The sequence below is a fragment of the Castor canadensis genome, chromosome 15, assembly GCF_047511655.1.
Source record: "Castor canadensis chromosome 15, mCasCan1.hap1v2, whole genome shotgun sequence".
Lineage (NCBI taxonomy): Eukaryota > Metazoa > Chordata > Mammalia > Rodentia > Castoridae > Castor > Castor canadensis.
This window is the reverse complement of record NC_133400.1, coordinates 9567117-9586056: the sequence shown is the minus strand read 5'-3', so window position 1 is coordinate 9586056 and position 18940 is coordinate 9567117. Positions and strand designations below refer to the sequence as shown.

Sequence of the window (18940 nt, the reverse complement as noted above, 5' to 3'; positions counted from 1 at the left end):
TGTTTGCAATCATCAGTCAAAAATGAACTCAGCTTCAGTGCACTATATTTGTTCCACGGAGTGCCTGGCTTTTCAGTTTGGCTGTTTTCTGGCCAAGTCTCTAGGGGCACCTGAAATTTCTGTGTCCCCATCCCACTGAGTTGGAAACAGAAATGGAGATCCCACAAACTTCAACAAGCTCTGAATTCATGGTTGTCTGTCTGCTACTGAGAAGGCTTATGTCTGGGCACTTACCCACTGTGTGCCTGCTTACATGTATACCCATCTACAGCCATGCATGCCGGAATTAACCTAACTTGGGGGACTGCTGCTTCTCACACATTCCTGCTTGTATCCCCTCCGCTCTCAGACTCCTGTGTCACCAATGCCACATTGACAGGCTTATCAATCTATCAATGCTTGCTGCACAAGCATTTTATGAGCTGTGTGTGTCACTGCACCAGGCATCACCGCGAATGAGATAGGTGCTTTTGGGGCCCTAATGGCTCTTATAGTCTACTGAGGGAGAGAAATGTAACATAAGTAAGACATTAAAGACACTAGTGTAAATTGCTGTCAAGCTTCAGAAGGTGATAGAAACAGGACACTGAAATAGAAGACAGCAGGGTGGGGTGGGGGCAGTTTGAACACAGTGGTCAGGAAGAGCTAGAGTAAGGAGATCAGAATTCATTCTCTCTGTGGTGCCACCAGGGATTCCCATGCTCCCTACATGGTAACACTGGCTACCAGAACCCCTCCCCCCCAAAAAAATGGCCCTGATTCTGGGAGGCTACTACTCCTTGCACCTGTGAGATTAGAATTAAAGGACTTCTTTTTCCCTTTGGGCTTTGAACCAAAGGCCTGCGGGAACCACAGGAGCAGGAGTGGGGCCTCTTGAGGGATGCAGTCTGCCGCGTGGCCCTGAAGACGGCCTTTGTGCCACTCACAGCTACTTCATTGGTATGACTGGCATTCATGGGATAAGAACAGACAGCACTGGAGAACCACGCTGGTCCCAGATCCCAGACGACTGTAGGAAGCATTTTCCCTTAGTGCACGATCCCAACTCACTGTGCTGATGAAATAATTGCATTGCACCCAGGCTCTGTAAAGGTGTTGATAAAAACACAGCCAAGATGTAGCTGGAGGTCATGAGTGAAAGTTATTTCCTATCAGAGGTCGATTCAAAGAAGGCATGCCAGGGACTGGGGTGTTGACTTTGCTCCAAAAAGTTCTTTTTTTAAAAAAAAAAAAAAAGGCTTTTCTGTACATTCAAGAAAGGCATATTTAGAATCCTCTATAGATTTCTCACCCAGCTGTCTCAATTATGCTCCATTTCATAACTGCCACAGAGCTTATGCTTCATTCTTTGTCAGATGTGCCATTTGCTTTGGGGCCATCATAATGATGGTGCTTATAGATGAGGCTAACATTTAGAAAGCAATCTGACTCCAAATTTGGAGCTCTTATGCTCTAAATCAAACCCATCCCTTTCACATGAAGATGATAATAAAAAACTGTTTATGTGTACAGAGCACCTAGTACATGCTAGACACTGCTGTGTGTTCCTTCTATGCCCTAGCTGTCCCAAAAGATACAGTGAGGAAACTGAGTACAGAGAGAGTTGGTGTCTAGCCTAAAGTCACACAGCTAGTAAGGGCATTCAAGTCTACAACTTTCTTAAGCACACTGTGCAGCCATTGTGGACTCAACCAACATTCATTCCACAGCCATTCACGAGCCACTGCAGGTAGGCTGTAAATCAAAGGAGGAATCACTCTTCTGCCTTTGTTTTGTGACCAGAAGTTTGTGTCCAAACATATGCTCTTCCAGAGCTGGTGCCTCCCTGCTCAGCCTTGCCCAATGTACTTTGGTAAAGAATTTTGTTTTCAGCCTGTCTTGCTCATTTGTGTTCCTCACACAGGTTTCTCCAATTTAAAAAAAAAATCAAAATCTTTGCCAGGTGCGTGGTTCATGCCTATAGTCCTAGCTACTAGAGAGACTGAAATTAGGAGGATTGTGGTTCAAGGCCAGCCTAAGTAAAAGGGTTTGTGAGACCCCATCTCAACCAATAGCTGGGTACTGTGGTTCACACTAGTCATCCCAGCTACTCAGGAAGCTGGAATCAGGAGGATTGAGGTTCCAACCCAGCCCAAGCAAAAAAAGTTGAACAGAAAAACTGGGTATGGTGATGCAGCCTGTCATCCTAGAAACTTGTCATCCTAGGAAGTGTACCTAGAGGGAAGACAGTGCAGGCTGGCCTGAGCAAAAAAACAAGACCTTATCTTTCAAATAATCAGAACAAAACAAACAAACACACGCTGGAGCTTGGCTTTGACTCAAGGAGCAGTGCCCGCCCGGTAAGCATGAAGCCCTGAGCTCAAACCCCAGTGCCACCAAAAAAAAAAAAAATCAAGATCTTTTACTTTTGTGAGCCTCTTCTCTTCCTTTGGAAAGAGGCAAACTGAAAAAAGCACCTGATAACATAAGTATCATAAGTATCATAAATGTCCATAAGAGCTCCTCACTTTCCTACTGGCATTCTAGGTTGAAAGAGACAGTAAACATTTTACCTCTCCAGAAACTGCAAGTCTGAATTTCTAACCTATAGCCAGCACCAAAGGAAAAGCCATTCATTGCAAACAGAGTGGTCTGTTGGCTGTTACTGGATTGTGTGCTGATTTTGATGTCTGTAGTGGGGAGGTGAAAGTGGGAAAGAGACAGCCACATTGACCAGTGGTGGGTCACCCACCGAAGGCATTAGTCCAGGGCTGCTCAGCTTTAGTGCTGTTGACATCGTGGGCTGGATCATTCTTTGTGGTGGAGGCTATCCTGGACAGGGTGGGAGTTCAGCATTATCCTTGGGTTCTGCCTAAGAGACCCCAGCAATGCCTCCTACTCTCAGTAACCACAACCCCAGTGCCCTCACATTCCCAAATGTCCCAAGGAGAGAGCCACCCATCTGAGAACATTCGTGCAGTCCCAGTACTTTGGCTTCATCCCTCCTTCACTCTGTTCCCTCTTCCTAAGTCACCCTTCTTTGCTCTGCCCACCTGTTCAGGTTTAGACTTGCCACTGTTCTCTACTATATATGCCCCCAAAGCAAACAGTTCCTGGAATCAAAGTGGTCACCTCCACCATGTCCCCCAACACTTTCTGAAGCTCTCCGTTCACTAAGCCATGTGCTTTGCACTGAATTCTCTCAGAAAACACTGGAGGCAGTTGTCTGCCCTTGTGGTCAGCTGAGAAAAATGAACCGCAAGGAGTAACAGTATGGAGTCAGGATTCAACTCCAGAGCTGATGACCCAACCAATACCTCATGTTTCCACTACACGTGGGCTGGTGCAGGCTGAGGACCCCTTATCCAAAATGCATGGGTTCGGAAGTATTTCAGAATTTGGATTTTTTCAGATTTTTTGTTGTTTGGCAGTACAGGGGTTGAACTCAGAGCCTTGAGCTTGCCAGGCACACGCTCTCCACTTGAGCCATGCCCCCAGCCCTGAAAGTTATTTATGTTTCATATGTGCCTTAGAAATGTAGCCTGGAGGTAACTGTGTACAGTGTTTTTACCATGCCTGAGTTTGACTGTGACCCGGGACATGGGGTCAGGAGTGTAGCATCAAGTTAGTGCTCAGAAAGTTTTGGATTTCGGATTTTTGGATTGAGGCTCTCTCTTCTCCCTAGATCCTGAGCTGGTTGTAGACAGCACTATCTATTGTATCCTGTACACTCACAGCTATGCCCAGTAAAATAGATGCTCAAAAACCCCCCACAAGAGCTGCGTCCTATCCAGCTGGGATGTGCCCAGCTGCAGCCATATACTGCCCAGCCAAATCAATAACATCAGCAGTCTGCACCTATGGCCCAGGACTGAGTCTTTGTCACCTGGCATCATCTCTCTTCCAGTGGTGGCAGGTGGAGAAGGTGAACCCCATCAAGTTGTATGAAGAGAACAAAGTCATTGCTGGCTTCTCCCTTTTGAACCTGCTCTTCAAGCAGGGCCGAGCGGGCCTCATTCGAGGCGTGGTGGACAAGCTCATAGGACTCTACAACCAGAAGAAGATCAAGCCTGTGGTGGACTCCTTGTGGGCCCTGGAGGAGGTAAGAGTGGGGCTTCTCCTCAGCAAACTACTTCTACTTCTTTTTTCGATTTTGGCAGGTTTAGGCAGCCAAGTACAATATTGAACTAAGTGATTTTTCTCCAAGTGGTTGGTTTGTTTTGAACCAGGGTCCCAAAGTCATTGCACCATAGTACAGTGCTTTGATATAAGAACCACCTTAAGTCAGTGCTCCTCAAAGCATGTATCTCGCCATACTGTTTTTGACATGAACCCATCTTTCCCAGGTGGACGGGAATTTGGACAGATGCACGTAATTCACTTCGGTTACGTTTTTATAGCCTCATGCATATCGTCATCTGATGAGTATTTAGGACATTGAGGTCAAGGTGAACTAGAGTTAAATGTTGGAAATGTTCTGTTGCTAAGCCCGGGTGTTCTGAGTCCCTGAGAGACATTTTCAGGTGTTACAATGGACATTATAATTCTTGATGAATTATTGGGTCTGGTGTGGAATTGAGTCTTTTTGTTAATGGATCTGCCAAAAGTCCTACTATTTGAAAACCTTCCTTGCTCATGGAATGAATGGAGAACTTGGGTGTAACCTTTAAGGACGCTAAGCATGAATGTATTGTATTGGTTCATGGGGGACTTGACAGGGAGGTAAGGTCTAGACAATCCTCCAGATAAAGGAATAGTTGAGCATTGGGAAGTTAGTCATAGCAGCTCCCTGGAAGGACGAATGAAGGATGTGGCCTGGGCCTCATGTGACAGCTCACTAAGAAATCTTCCTAAGTCATGAAGTCACCGAGAATATTTTAAAACATGTAGGATATGGATTTGGTTGGTTTGGCTGCATTTTTCATGGATGAAGTACCCACGGCACAGGTACTTTTGAGAGTCAAAGGCACCTTTAAAAAGTGTAGCAAATCCTAAGTTCTATGGGGCAGAAGTGAGTGTGCTTCTGAGAAGCTGTTTGTCTGATGGACTAAGCTGGCCCAAATTCAATGACTTCTCTAAGCTTATAAAACCCCTTAAAAGGCCAGGTCTGGTGACTCACGTCTGGAGTTTCAGCTACTCAAGAAGCAGAGATCAGGAGGATCACTATTTAAGATCAGCCCAGGCAAAAAGTTAGTGAGAACCCATCTGAACCAACAAGCCAAGCACAGAGGTATACACCGAAGGTCCCAGTTGTGTGGTAGGCATATAGAAGAGGATTGTAGTCCAAGGCCAGCCCTGGACAGAAACAGAAGACCCTTTCCAAAAAACAACTAAGAGCCAAAAAAGACTGGAGACATGGCTTAAATGCATGGCCCTGCTAAGCATAGGCCCTGAGTTCAAACCTTAATAATGCCAAAAAAATAGGAAACCCCCAAAAGACTTGTTGGGGTTAACTGGCACTGGACCTTTGGCCCCTATGACATCTACAAGTTTGTCTAATACTGAAGTATTTAAATACCCAGTCACCAAACTGGAGGTGTGGCTCAAGTGGTTAAAACTCCAGTCCCCCCAAATAAAGAGCAAAAGAATTGGGGGACTGGCTCAAGTGGTAGAGCACATGCCTAGCAAACATAAGGTCCTGAGTTCAAGCCCCAGTACTGCCAAAAATAAAAAAGAGGTGGAAAAACCAAGCCACCAAAAATACCTGTGTCTTATAAGATAAATACATGCTCATGACAGGAAATTCCTAAATTAACCAAAGCCACAAGGAGAAAAAAAATTGCAAGTCACATCCCGGAGGAGGATAGTGTGGTGAACATTTGGGTTGCTTCCTTCCAGTCTTTTGTCTGTTGTGACGTGTGTGTTGATTCAATTTATTGCTAAATTAAATCAAGCAATAATGCATGCTTTCTGCTGGGCAATGGCCAGGATGGTTAACCTCTTGGTATCATTTTCTTCAAAATGTTTTTAATTTAGTGAGTCAGACATCCGTATGATATTCACCATGGCATGTCATGGAACAGGGAAGAGCTGTGCCACACAGATACGGGGTTCTCGATGTTCAGGGGACAGAGGGAGACCAGCACTATGAGATTAATGCATCCAAAGGACAGAGAAGGTACTTAGGCTTAAACTCAGGGCCCAACAAATCTGGTAGCATTTAATCGAGGGTTGAAATCCAAAAGGGAGGGCCAGGCATGATGGAGCACACCTATAATACCAGCTAAAAACACTGAAGTTAACAAAAACACACAGGATAACTGACAACTGTAATAAGCTTTTGGGAGAAGAGGCTTTAGGAGAACCTTTGGTGAGTAGAGTGGGGAGACTTCATTCCCACACAGAAGGACCCCTAAGGATAATTTTAGAGACTTTTGGCCTAATCAACCTCTCCATGATATTTTAATATTGTGTATATTTACGTTCTATGGTTTATACATTAACCAAGTAAGATTTTTTTCATCCCCCAAGAACCAATTTTCACCACTTTGGCATGAGTGATATGATGTCTGTTCAGAATGCCTGTTGCTGAGTGACTCTTAAAGAGGAAGGCTTGGCTGGGTGTGGTGGCTCATGCCTGTAATCCCATCTACTTGGGAGGTGGAAATAGGAAAATCACAGTTTGAATCTAGCCTGGGAAAAAGTTTGCAAGCCCACATAAGTCATCAGGACTTAGCACCACCTTTATTGCTAGGGGATCCCCAGAATTCAGGGTACACTAGAGTTAAGTGATGATCTGTCAAAGGATGGAGTCCACTGAGGATACCAACCAAAGGTGCCCTACCAGCACTTGTCCCCACTCAGACAGCCACAATGGGCAGCTTGCTCGACTGAGCTGGGGGTCATTCTGGGACTTTACCTCGAATCCACTCTTCCTTCCCTCCACACTGTTGGTGCTAGGTCTATACGGCACTCCCTCCTATAAGGAGCCTCCTTCCTGGTCCCTCACTTCCGTCTTGCCTTCTCCCAGGTACTCTCTGCCCTGCTGCTTGAGTCGACTTTGTAATACCTAACCTGGACCACATTCCCCTGTGGCTTCCTTTGGAACTTGAAACACAGCTTAAAGCCCTTTCACAGATCAGCCACCCTTGCCCACTCTGCCACTGTCTCCTCTAGTTCACTGCCTCTACTTCCCCTCCTGTACCCCAGTTTCAAGGACTTCTGGTCCTTGAACCACACATGCCATCCCTATCTTGAGCCTCTCAACCATTTGCTTCCTCTATTTAAACACTCTTCCTCCCAGTCTTTTCAATCTGCTTGCTTCTCATTATTTGTGTCTCTGCTCCCATGTCACCTATGCAGACAGGCCTTTCCTTCCCCTACCTCTTAAAAGAAGCCTCCTCTGCCCCATTATTCTCTCACTTTCCCTCATTTGATACTGATTGCTGCTTGAAGTGACGTGCATGTATTTGTTGACTTGTTCAGAGGCTTGCCTTCCTTCCGCTCAAAGGGACACTATGTGAGGAAAACCCATGCTGTGTTGTTTCAGCCCCAAGTCCCTGGCAGAGAAGTTGCTCAAAGGTCCACATTGTGGGAATGAATTAATGAATCTGTCAGCACTCAGAAATATGACTGCCTAGATATTTCCTTTGCTTAAGAATAAATATTGGACCAGGTGCCTGTGGTTCATACCTGTAATCCTAGCTACTCAGGAGGCAGAGGTCAGGAGGATCACAGTTCGAAACCAACCTGTGGAAATAGTTTGAGAGACCCTATCTCGAAAAACCCTTCACAAAAATAGGAGTGGGTTCAAGCCCCAGTACTGCAAAAAAAAAGAATAAATATTGGGGACTGGAATTGTGACTCAAGCAGCAGAGCACTTGTCTAGTAAATGGGAAGCCCTGAGTTCAAACCCCAGTATCTCAAAAAAAAAAAAAATGAGAGAGAGAGAATAAAAATTGGGGTCAGATATGGGGATTCATATCTTTAATCCCAGCTACACAAGAATGCAGATTGGGAGAATTGTGGTCTAAACTGGCCCAGGCAAAAACAAGAGACCCTATCAGAAAAACAAACAAAACAAAAAGGGTTGAGGGTGTGGCTCAAGTGATAGAGTGCTTGCCTAGCAAGCACAAGGCCCTCAGTTTACCAGTACCATTAAAGAAAAGAGAATAAAACTTACTAAGGGGTTATGGGTAACCTGTAATCCCAGTACTTGAGAGGCTGAGGCAAGAGGACCAAAAGTTTAAGGCCAACCTAGGCTACATAGCAAGACCCTGTCTCAAAAAAAAAAAGGAAAAAAACATTGTTAAATGAATGTATGCATAAGTAAATGAATGAACAAGCTATACTAAAAAAAGATATTACTTTAAGACAGATTTATCAGGCTGGTGGAGTGGCTCAAGTGGTAGAGCACCTGCCTAGCAAGCATAAGTCCACTGAGTTCAAACCCCAGTACTACCAAAAAGAAAAAAAAAGATAGGGTTTCTCCCCCATTCCAAGAAAAAGTCATGGCTTCTCAAGTTTGTCCTGGTTGGGGGTGGGGTGCTGCCCTATGCCACCAGCATCCTTGTCCTCTCCCTGTTAGATACCAGCAGCATCCACCTACTGCCAGCTGCAGCAATGATAATAAACATGTCTGTAGACATTGTCAGATGTCCCCTGGGGATGACAAGGGTGGGGAACAAAATCGTCCCTAGTTGAGAACCACTGCTTTAAAGAAGCCACAAGAGTTAATGCAGTCACCAGCAAAACAAAGGACTTTGGATCACTAATCAGCCTGGGTTTCTCAAAAGGGGTGCAGCGGCTGCTATGTTTGCCAACAAAAGTGTCCAAGTGCTCATGAGTAACTCCCACCATCTTTCTGGGACTCCTTTCCTGCAATATTTACAGGCATCTGTTTAGAGCTACAGTTGGGCCAAACGCAGCTCTTCATCAAGCCCACACAGCTTTTCTGGGCTTAGAGTGAGTGAAGATTTAGCTTGGTTATTACTTGCGAACCTCAGAAGGAGGACTGTAATGACTTTTCTCCTCCTCTTTGGTAAACAATTGCACAAAATTGCCTTTCAGACTGACTCTATAACTCTATTTATGGAACAGAAAGCCCACAGGGGCTCAAAGAAAATTTTCCTGGGCTCTTAGAGCCCACCAACAAGAAGATTTAATAATATCAGAGATGATTAAGGTTTCTTTTAGCCATCTGTCTTTGACTTTATTGTAAATTTAATACACAAAGCAGAGCCAGGAGACTGCACCTTGGGTTTGCTTTCAGGCATGAAGGTGACACTGTACATTAAGTTGGGGGAAAAGTAACCTCATAAACAGTATAGAGGGGAAAGGGACAAAACCACGTGTTTGCCCACCAAGTTGTCATAACATTGTGCTGATATTGTTTGGGGGTGCCAAGTCCAAAGAAATCCTAGACGTGTTTCCTGCTCTTGAGTTTATGATTTAGTTTAGCTTTTTCTTGTTTTGCTTTGTGGTATTGGGGATTGAACCCAGGACCTCATTGATGATAGGCAAGTGCTATACCACTTACTTGCGCCAAACCTGGGCCTAAAATTTAGTTTTTAAGACAAAAAGTTAAAACCCATGAGAACAATTAGAGAATACACTCAAGGCCATGTTGATCATGGATTATTGGCTTTAATTACAGCTGGTTCTGAAATTAAGACAGAACAAGGTTAAGAAAGAATGAATGTTCAGAGACGGTTTTAAGAGTGAGGTCTTAGTTGACATTGGAAGGACAGAAAGTATTTGGATGATATCTGAGTTATTAAAAATGCTATTTCAAGCAAGAGGCAGTGTGAATAAAATCTCCAGTAGGGGCAGTAGGGTAGAGAGAGAGGTCTGGGCTAAACACAGCAGAGGTAATAAGGTTGGTTGGAATCAAAATGTGAAGACCTTCACTGCCAGGCAGAGAACTTTTGAGCATCCTAGGCCACCATTCCTTCCTCTCAATTCCCTGAGGTCCACCCTGGCCCCAAGTGTGAGCACAATAAAGATATGCACCCAAGCTGGGCATGACATTACAGTCTTGTAATCCCAGCTACTCAGTAGGCAGAGGTAGGAGAATCACCATCTGAGACTGGCTTGGGAAAAAACATGAGACCCTATCTGAAAAATAAACTAAGAGAAAAAGGACTGGGAGTATGGCTCAAGTAATAGAGTGCTTGCACTGAGTTCAAACCCCAATACACACACAAAATATACCTAGACTTTCACTGTGACCTCTGTTTACAATCACTGTCACCTACCAGCCAGTTTAAAGTACATAAAAGGCTGCATAAATATATTAATAATTTTTAAAATCCTCTACTTAAACTATCTCTGGTGTTTTATAGCATCATTTACATAAAAGTCTATGACTGCACTCTCCAGTATGATACCATTCTCCCTGTGTGACTCTTAATATTTAGTGAAAATTAGGTCTCATTGGAAATACAGGTTCCTGATGACACTAGCCATATGTCAAGTGCCCAGAAACCACATGTGGGACAGGGCAGGTATAGAATGCTCCTAGCACTGCAGAAAGTTGCAGTAGAGTCAGTCTGTGAGATGATGTCATTCTTCTGCTGGAAGATAGGAAGCAATTTGTCTCCACTAGCCTTCTGGCACAATTGCCTTTGAGTCAATTATGTTCATTGTGGGCTTCCTTATATATCTCTTTGCCTTGGCTGCATTGAAGGTCATTGCACAAACCTGGCCACTTGTTTGATGTAAGTGTCTCTAGTCTTTCATTATTTGTTACCCATATTTTTTTTTTTGGTGGTACTGGGGTTAGAACTCGGGGCTTCATGCTTGCTAGGCAGGTGCTGTACTGCCGCCAGCCCTTTTTGCTCTGACAAATAGCATCTCACTTTTTGCCTGGGACAGCCTAGACCAGAATCCTATTTCATGCTTCCTACCATAGCTGGGATGACAGGTGCACACCACCATGCCCAGCTTTTTGTTTGGGCTGACCTCAACTCGTGATTCTTCCTATCTCAGCCTCTCAAGTAGCTAGGATTATAGGTGTGAGCCACTAGCTCCTGGCTTATTGCCTGCATTTTTACCACGCTGGGAACAGTTATGGCTTGATTATGTCTTTCATTCACCACAGATCCTAAACAAATAGAGGTTTGTCTAAAAGAATGAATGGAGGGAGGCTGGGCATGAAGATATACAACTAAGATCCTAGCTACCTGAGAGGTAGAGATGGGGAGGACCACAGTTCAAGGTCAACCTAGGCCAAAAGTTAGGGAGAGCCCATCTCAACAATAAGCTGGGTGTGGTGGTGTGTGCCTGTCAGCTCCACTATATGGAAGGTGTAAATAGGAGGATCACAGTCCAGGCTGGCTCCAGGTGAAACCTTGAAAAATAAATCACAAAAGTACTGGAGGCATGTTTCAACTGGTAGAGGACTTACCAAGTAAGCACAAGACCTTGAGTTCAAACACCAGTACCACTACCACCCCCAAAAAAAGAATGAAGGGAAAGAAATGATATTGAATTTCATGAGTTCTCTTCTCTGCCCCTGAACAAGAGGGCAGCTGATTAAAAAGGAGATGACATGAAGTGTGGCATGACTCAGGAGAAGAGGCTGTCAGAGGGAAGACTGACTGTCCATCCTAAGGTAGTTATACACTTCAATGCCCACCCAACCCAGAAGTTAAGAGAGGATGAAACCACTCCCCCGAAACAGATGCTGTGACCCAAGCTAAGAGCAAAGACTCGAGGAGAAGCCACAGGAAGGGGGACTCAATTGTAGCAGGTGGCAACTATTTCATGTGTAACTTTCTTAGAGATTTGGAAGCAGTAACCAAAGCTGATGTGGAAAATGTGGGGCACTTAGCTGAGTTTGGTCTGAGGTAGGTTGGAGAGCAGGGAGAGATGTCCCCAGGCAGGTCAAACCCACAGCCACATGGAGGTGAGAGAAGAGGGCTGGATAACTATGACCACTAACATTTCTAGAGGATTCGTGTTGTGCCAGGTGCTATTCTAAATGCTTCATGTATTAATTCATTTTAACTCCCCACGAACCAAAGACCCAGGTCCTACTGTCCTCATCTTACAGATCATAAAGATGAGCTTTGAAGAGGTTTTTAATGTCCAGAGCCCTTGCTTATAATTGAATTTGGTGGACATTTGAGCTCCAAGGAAATCTAACACATAGAATTCGTTGGTGGGAGAAAAAGGCACCAAATGAACTCCCCCGAACAAAAGAATGAGCTAAATAATTAATTAGGAGACACTTAGCATGGTGTGTTTCTGTGCACCAAGTGCTTTGGCAAGCTCTTAACATTAATTAAGTCAATCTGCATCATTACCCTGAGTGGTGGCCTCTATTACAATCACTGTGACACAAATGAGGAAATGGCCGTACACAGAGATGAAGAAGTTGCCCAAGGTCACAGAGCTAGTATTTGGCAAACCTGACCCTCAAGTTCATTCAGGGACATTAACTTCTCCTCTGTGGAGTGAAAGACAAGAACCTAGCACCCCTCCCACCTCCCACCCACCCCACTTCCCACAGCAGGCACAGGACAAGGCAATCCACATGCAGGCAGTGTTAGGGGACCACTGCGACCATCCGATGGCCCTGACTGTTGGTTGCAGCTGACAGTTAGGAAGCACACAGAGTGGAAGTCCTTGGATTGGGCCCAGAAGTCACTGCTGATCTTTGGGACAGCAATTCCAGAAGAATGATGGGGGCAAAAGTCTGTAAGCAGAGGGCCAGGAGGGGAAAGCATGGGCAGCCTAAGCCTCCTGCTGGACCTGGAACAGTACAAGTGCCTGGAAATCAGCCAGAAGGAGCTAAGTGGGGAGGAGGCTGCTTAGAAAGTGGATTAGGGCTGTTCTGACATGGGGGATGGCATGGAACAGGGAGGGACTGCTCACAGGCAGTGAGCATCTTTTTTGGATGGATAAAATCTTCTAAAATTAATGATAGTGAGGGCTGCACAACTCTGAAATATACTAGAAACCACTGAATTGTATGCTTTGAAAGGGGTGTGAATTGTATGGTATGTGAATCATTTAAATCCAACACACAGATAGCATATATGCTCACACACACATCATACATTGAGAAAGAGTGATGGAAGAGTGGTTTAATGTTGCAATAAGGGGAGATTTGAAAGATTTAGGAGACAGGGAAGAGGCAAAGCCTGGGGAGTCTGGCCTTCTGGCCCCTATTCCCACTCGTTTATCTGTGGTAGACTGAATCATGGCTCCTGGAACATATCTACATCCCTATATGGGAAAAGAGACCTTGCTCAGGTGGTCAAATTAAGGATTTGGAGATGAGGGAATTATCCAGTTGGGCCCATATTGAAATCAAGAGTCCTTGTAAGAGGGAGGCTGGGGCCGGATTCAGGGAAGGTGCTGTGATATTAGAACACAGGAAGAAAGGTGGTGTGATATAGGGCATGTGCCAAGGAATGGGAAGAGCCTGGAGGAACCAAAAACAGCAAGGAAATGGAGCCTCCAGACAGAACAGAGCTGGCCCACCCCTTGATTTTCTCTGTACAAAAATAAATTTGTATTGTTTTAGGCCACTAAATTTGGGGTAATTTGTCATAGCAGCAAGTAGAATCTAATCCATCATCCAGTCAACAGATAATTCCAGAGTGCCTTCTTACTGCATGCCAGCCACTGGCTGGGCTTTCAAAACACAATGACAAAAGTGAGGAGGCCTGGGTCTGTGCTCAAGGGCCACCCAAGGAGGCAGAAGTGAATAGTCAAGACAATTGCATAAAAAGGAAGTGAAATGAGGAAGAGAGTTGGGCAGGGATGAGACCAGAGTCTGGGCCACAGCCTGGGCAAAGGCCAAGGAGCTGGAGAGAGGGGTGGGAGGTTGAGGAGGTGGACATATCTAAGCACAGAAAAAAAAAAGGTTCATCTGGCTGGGCCCAGTGATGAAAAGGCTAGAGAGGCTGGCCTTAGAAGAAGGGAGAAGAAATGAGGTAGTGAGAGCTCCCACCAATTGCCCAAATAGACCCATTGCTCCAACCTCACTGGACAGCTGTGGCTCTGTGTCTCTCTGCCTTGTTCGTGCTGTTAACTCTGCTCATTGTGGTCCTTCCCTGATCCTTAATCCTGCAAAATTCCTGGTCACTTCCGAGATGTGTTAGCTCCTCCGGAAAAGCACTGATTCCTCTTACCAATACCCGACCCTGAGTTGGGAACTTCTACTTTCAGAGGCCACATGCTTGCTTCCCTCAATTCCCTGTGGAAAATGGAAAGGACAGTAGGCCTCCCTTCAGTTCCTAAGCGGATGAACTAAATAGCCTAACGTACTGCTTCACAGACAGTAAGTGTTCAGTGTTAGCTATTATTATTACAGTGCATTGCAGAAGGATCCGCCATAGACTTGAGATCTTGGAGGTCAGGGACTTTCCCATATGTAGCCACACAAGAGCCCAGGGCATAGTCTGCAAGCCTTCTGGGACCCTGGGATAGACATCTTCATAGGCCTGGTGAAACATCTACCATTACGACCAGAGCCAAATGACTCCATGGACACGAGAGACCATGTACATTCCAGGGTTAGGTTGATCCACCACTCAGCACTCCTTGTTGGAAGTGTGCAAACTCAACTCTGAGTACCTTCCTCTTACAAAGAAAATGGTCATTCCTGCCCTCATGCCCGTCACTTGGGGCAAATGCATCGCAAGGCTGGATTTCCTTGTGAGCCAGAGACAGTCGATGCAGGCTGCTCCTGGCTGTGTTTTTAAAAGATCCAGAGCAGCATTCTGCCATCTCCAAAGGCTAGAAGTGCTCTCTGTGCCTGATACACCTTATTTGCAAGAAGGCAACAGAAGACCATTTTAAGTATTTTCCAAGACACCTGTAATGGTCTTACTCACAGGTTCTGGCCTGTCTGCTAGACTAGATAAAATGGCTAAGCTGCACTGCAGATTAAGAGTCCTTTGAATCCTGGAGTATACATTTGAATCAGAGAACGCAGGAAGAAAGCCCCAAGTAAACACTGCCTCTGCTCACACCTTCAGGAATGCACCAGCAACTCTGTGAATGTGTTTCCTCCATGAGAAATAGAGATAAACCAAGCATGGTGGTGCATGCCTGTAATCCTAGCTATTCAGGAGGTGGAGGCAGAAGGATCTGGAGTTCAAGGTCAACCCAGGCAAAAAGGAAGTGAGACCCTGTCTCAAAAACAAAATATAAGCCAAAAAGGACTGGGGGTATGAACTGATAGAGCACTTGCCTAGCCAGAATGAATCACTGAGTTCAAACCCCCGTACAATTTTAAAAAATAAAGGAAAAAAAATGGAGATCCTGCCATGTACCCTGTTGTCACATAGGATTTTGTGATTATTGTGCAATCCATGAGTCCATATCATGTTGAACTCTTGTAAACTACAAAGCACTTTCCCAATACTGAGCACATTCTAAGCCACAGGCACACCTCCTATTGGATTGTAGACACACTTGAACTAACAGATTGGTTTTCTTAATCTTCCCTCTTCCTAGCTGTTGACCTCTAAACACTTTACTTCCCTCTTCCTCATTTTCCTCACCTATAAATTGGGAACAACTTGATTTTATTTCCCAGATCAATTGTGTATTAGTTTGTGACAGATGCTATAACAAGTACCACAGGCTGAGTGGCTTAACCAAGTAAAATCTGTTGCAAAGCTGAAGTGCAAAGCTGAAGACAGTGGCGGGGTCGTTTCCCTCTGAGGGTTGTGAGAGGAATCTGTCCATGCCTTGCTTAGCTTCTGGTGGTTGCTGGCAATCTTTGATTCCCCTTGGCTTATGGACACATCACTCCCTTCTCTGCCTTCTCTTCACACAGGGTGTCCCTGTGTGCATCTCTCTCCAAAATTCCCCATTGTATGAGGATACAAGTCATATTGGATGAGGTCCCATCTTACTCAGTATGACTTCGTCCAAACTAATTACATCTGCAAAAGCTAATTCCAAATCAGGTCCTGGGCGTTAGGGCTTTAACATGCAGAGGTAGGAGAGGACACAGTTCAACCCATAGGACTCTGAGGCTGAGACAGTGGAAAGTAAAAATGTCTGTGAACTGTAAAGAGATGATTAAATTTAGCCTACAGGTTAAAAGTGAAGCATCCAAAAGCCGTTCCTGTCCTCCTTCCTCCAGATCCAGCTGTGAGTCCTTCACTTCTTTTCTGGGTTTCTTTCCTTCTCTGTGAAATGGGGAGAATGGTCCCCTCAATGGGAACATTGTGGAAATGCCCAGAGGCCACGTGTGGAAAGCTCTCAGGCACACAGAAGAAGCCAGCCTCTGCTGTCCCCTTGGAAGGGAGGGGTGGGGAACTATCTTTCTGTCATTATGTAGTTAGTCCTCCCAGGCTGGCTTCTCTGAGTTGCCACCACCGGCACGTGCCCAGGCTTACTGGTGCTCTTTCCTTAGGCTGTTTGTCCTGGCCAAAGGCATTTGTGGAGCCGCTTTGGGGAACAGAAGCTCCCGAAAGCACACATGATAAACACATGCTGGTGTTTGCATTCCTGTATCCACAACCAGCCTGTCTCTGATTACTAAACTGTTAGCTTGTTTGGGGAGGTGCTGCCAGGAAAGTGCCATGCTCCGGTTAGTCATTTAATAAACTCTAAGTGAGCAGCCTCCTGTGAGCCCTGGACCAGTGACAAAGGAACAGGAGCAGCTGAAGTTTAATGCTGGCCCTGAGCCAAGCACATCACCGAGCACTTACATGCATTAGCTCATCAAGATGCATGGCAGTACTATAAGGAAGGAGATATTATCTCCCATTTTACAAATGTGGAAACTGAGAGAAGATTGAGTGGCCTGAGTGAGGTCACACAGATAAGCAATGGAGGAGCCAAAGCGTCACTCTCAGGCTGGCTCTCTGCTAACTCTCCTGTTCCAAGTGTGATGGTGACTTTGTCCTAAGCCCTTCTCCCTGGTTGTCCCATCTCCCTGACTGGAAGCATTCAGTCACTTCTATAATTACAGACAGGTGGCTTTGCATCTCAAGCCTTAGCCTTCTGCATCTGTAAAGTGGAATAACCCTTGATCTTCCTGCTCTTTCCAAAATCTGTCACAAGCCATGTGTAAGCTGTCAACTGCACGTTGGATATAAATGCCACAGAAGGGGTGCTTGATACAACTTTCATCTGTTTCTTCCTTCCCATTTCTCTTCTACAGTGTGTCATTTTCATAGCTTCCCTCGCACATTCACACATATTGTCACTGAGCAAGTTTGCTCAATAAACACCCATTGGACGAGGATGGGGACAGGGAGATTAAGCCTTGTTCCCATGACAGGGAGCAAGCAGCACGTAATGCTCACCTCTGCCCTCTGCAGTTGGAAGTAGAGATGTCCACATTCCTGATGAGAACACAGAGATGAGGAGACTGAAGACATCCAGTTTAAGTGGCAGTGGAGCTGACTGGAGTGGACTCCAGGGCCAGTATTTGAGCCTCAGCATGACCCACTCTTGGCCTCACTTCAGTGATTTCAAGTTACCAGCTACTTGAGTTCTAATTTCACTGCATTTTGATTGCTTGTTAGTTGGACATACCCCAAAAGAGCACTTTGCCTTCCCAGGTACCAGGCAAGGCCGTGCAGGAGAATGCAAAGGGGACAATTCAAAGGCTACATCCTCACTGTACACCTTCCATTTGCACAGCATTTTGCTTGCATTTGTAGGGACCAAGGCTCATGGTAAACCCAAAGAGTTGGCATGACAAGAGTTGTTTTAACTCTTACACAGGTTTTTACAGCTAGACCAAGCAAGGTGATTTAATTTGTGCAAGGCGGTGGAAGAAAAATTCCAAACCAGGTTTCTTATTCTGAAGATCCTGTGTGTTTGCATGTGGCATGTGTTTGTGTCAATGTTGTGTTTGTGTATGTGCTCTGCTTATGTGTTGATTTGCCTTTTTTCTCACTGTATTTTCCTTGCAACTAGAAGAATAAATGATATAACTATCATAAAACCACAATATGTAACATTTAGAAAATAAGAAAAAAAGCAAAAAGATCTCCCATAACTGTGCTATCCTCAGCAAAACCAGTTGTTTTGTGTACCCCTTCTTGGCTTTATTCCTATGTATCTCTTTTATTCCTCCCACAGCTGCAACTGTGAGTGCCCCAGGTCTTTATTTACCTAAGTGGGCAAATCAAGAGCCTGCTATGACAGGGACATAAGGTCACAACCAAATGGAGGAGGTGTTTGCTTTGGGCCAGCATTGTTAGTAGAGCAAGGGGGAGGAACTGAATTTATTTCCAAGTTCAGGCTATGAAGTCATTGAGTTCAAAGAATTAAATGAGGACTTGAGTGAGAGAGCAAGCAGACAGCAAAGTGAAAGCCAGAAGGTCAGAGGTGAGAATGGCATTGTCATGCTGAGTCACAGAAACAAGATGGCAAGTATGAGGTGTGGTCCTGTACCTGACCTTCCATTTACAAACACCAACGCATTTTCTCTTTTTGTGCCTCTAGAGTCACAGAATCACTTAAAAGATCAAGTGCCTGTGCTTACTTATCCTCAGTGAAATAATAGCTGTTATACTGAATTGTTTGGGGAACAATGACAAGAAATGAGTGTACATGTGTGAGGAATGTACCTGTTTAAACACAATGTGGCAAGTTCCATGGCTCGCAGGCCCTCTGCCCTCCCTCCACATCCGTGGTATTCATCACCAAGCCACCTCAGTCTTTCCTACTGGAGCCATCGCAGTGTCAGGTCTCATTCAGTTCAGCATTCCAGGCAATCACTTCCACCTGGAGAGGTTGCATTCAATGAACCACATCAGCCATTCCTGCCCCTAACCATAAATCACTTGACCAATGTGCAGCCATCCTGAGTGGGCTGATGGAGAAGAGCTACGTGTTTCAAGAACAGTTCGCACTGGTGTCTTGTCTGCCACTCACACAAGGCTTGCTGAGGGAGTGGCTGCCTTAACAGCCATTTTTGAAATGCTACCAGCCATAATATTCTAATCCAAAGTCATTCACAGTTTTCCTAACTCCGCTTCATGTGCTTTCACATACCATAAGCGCAGTTATTTGAGCTCTTTGAAAATACTAT

General features: G+C 45.2%; 1 protein-coding gene across 1 annotated transcript in view; it reads left to right on the top strand.

Moving 5' to 3' along the window:
* The window catches only part of Vat1l (vesicle amine transport 1 like), a 153641-nt gene that overhangs the window by 79428 nt on the left and 55273 nt on the right, over nucleotides 1-18940 (top strand). The window contains exon 7 of the mRNA XM_020162448.2: nucleotides 3887-4081. Within this exon, the coding sequence (XP_020018037.1) occupies nucleotides 3887-4081 (195 nt within the window). The remainder of the gene's footprint in view (nucleotides 1-3886; nucleotides 4082-18940) is intronic.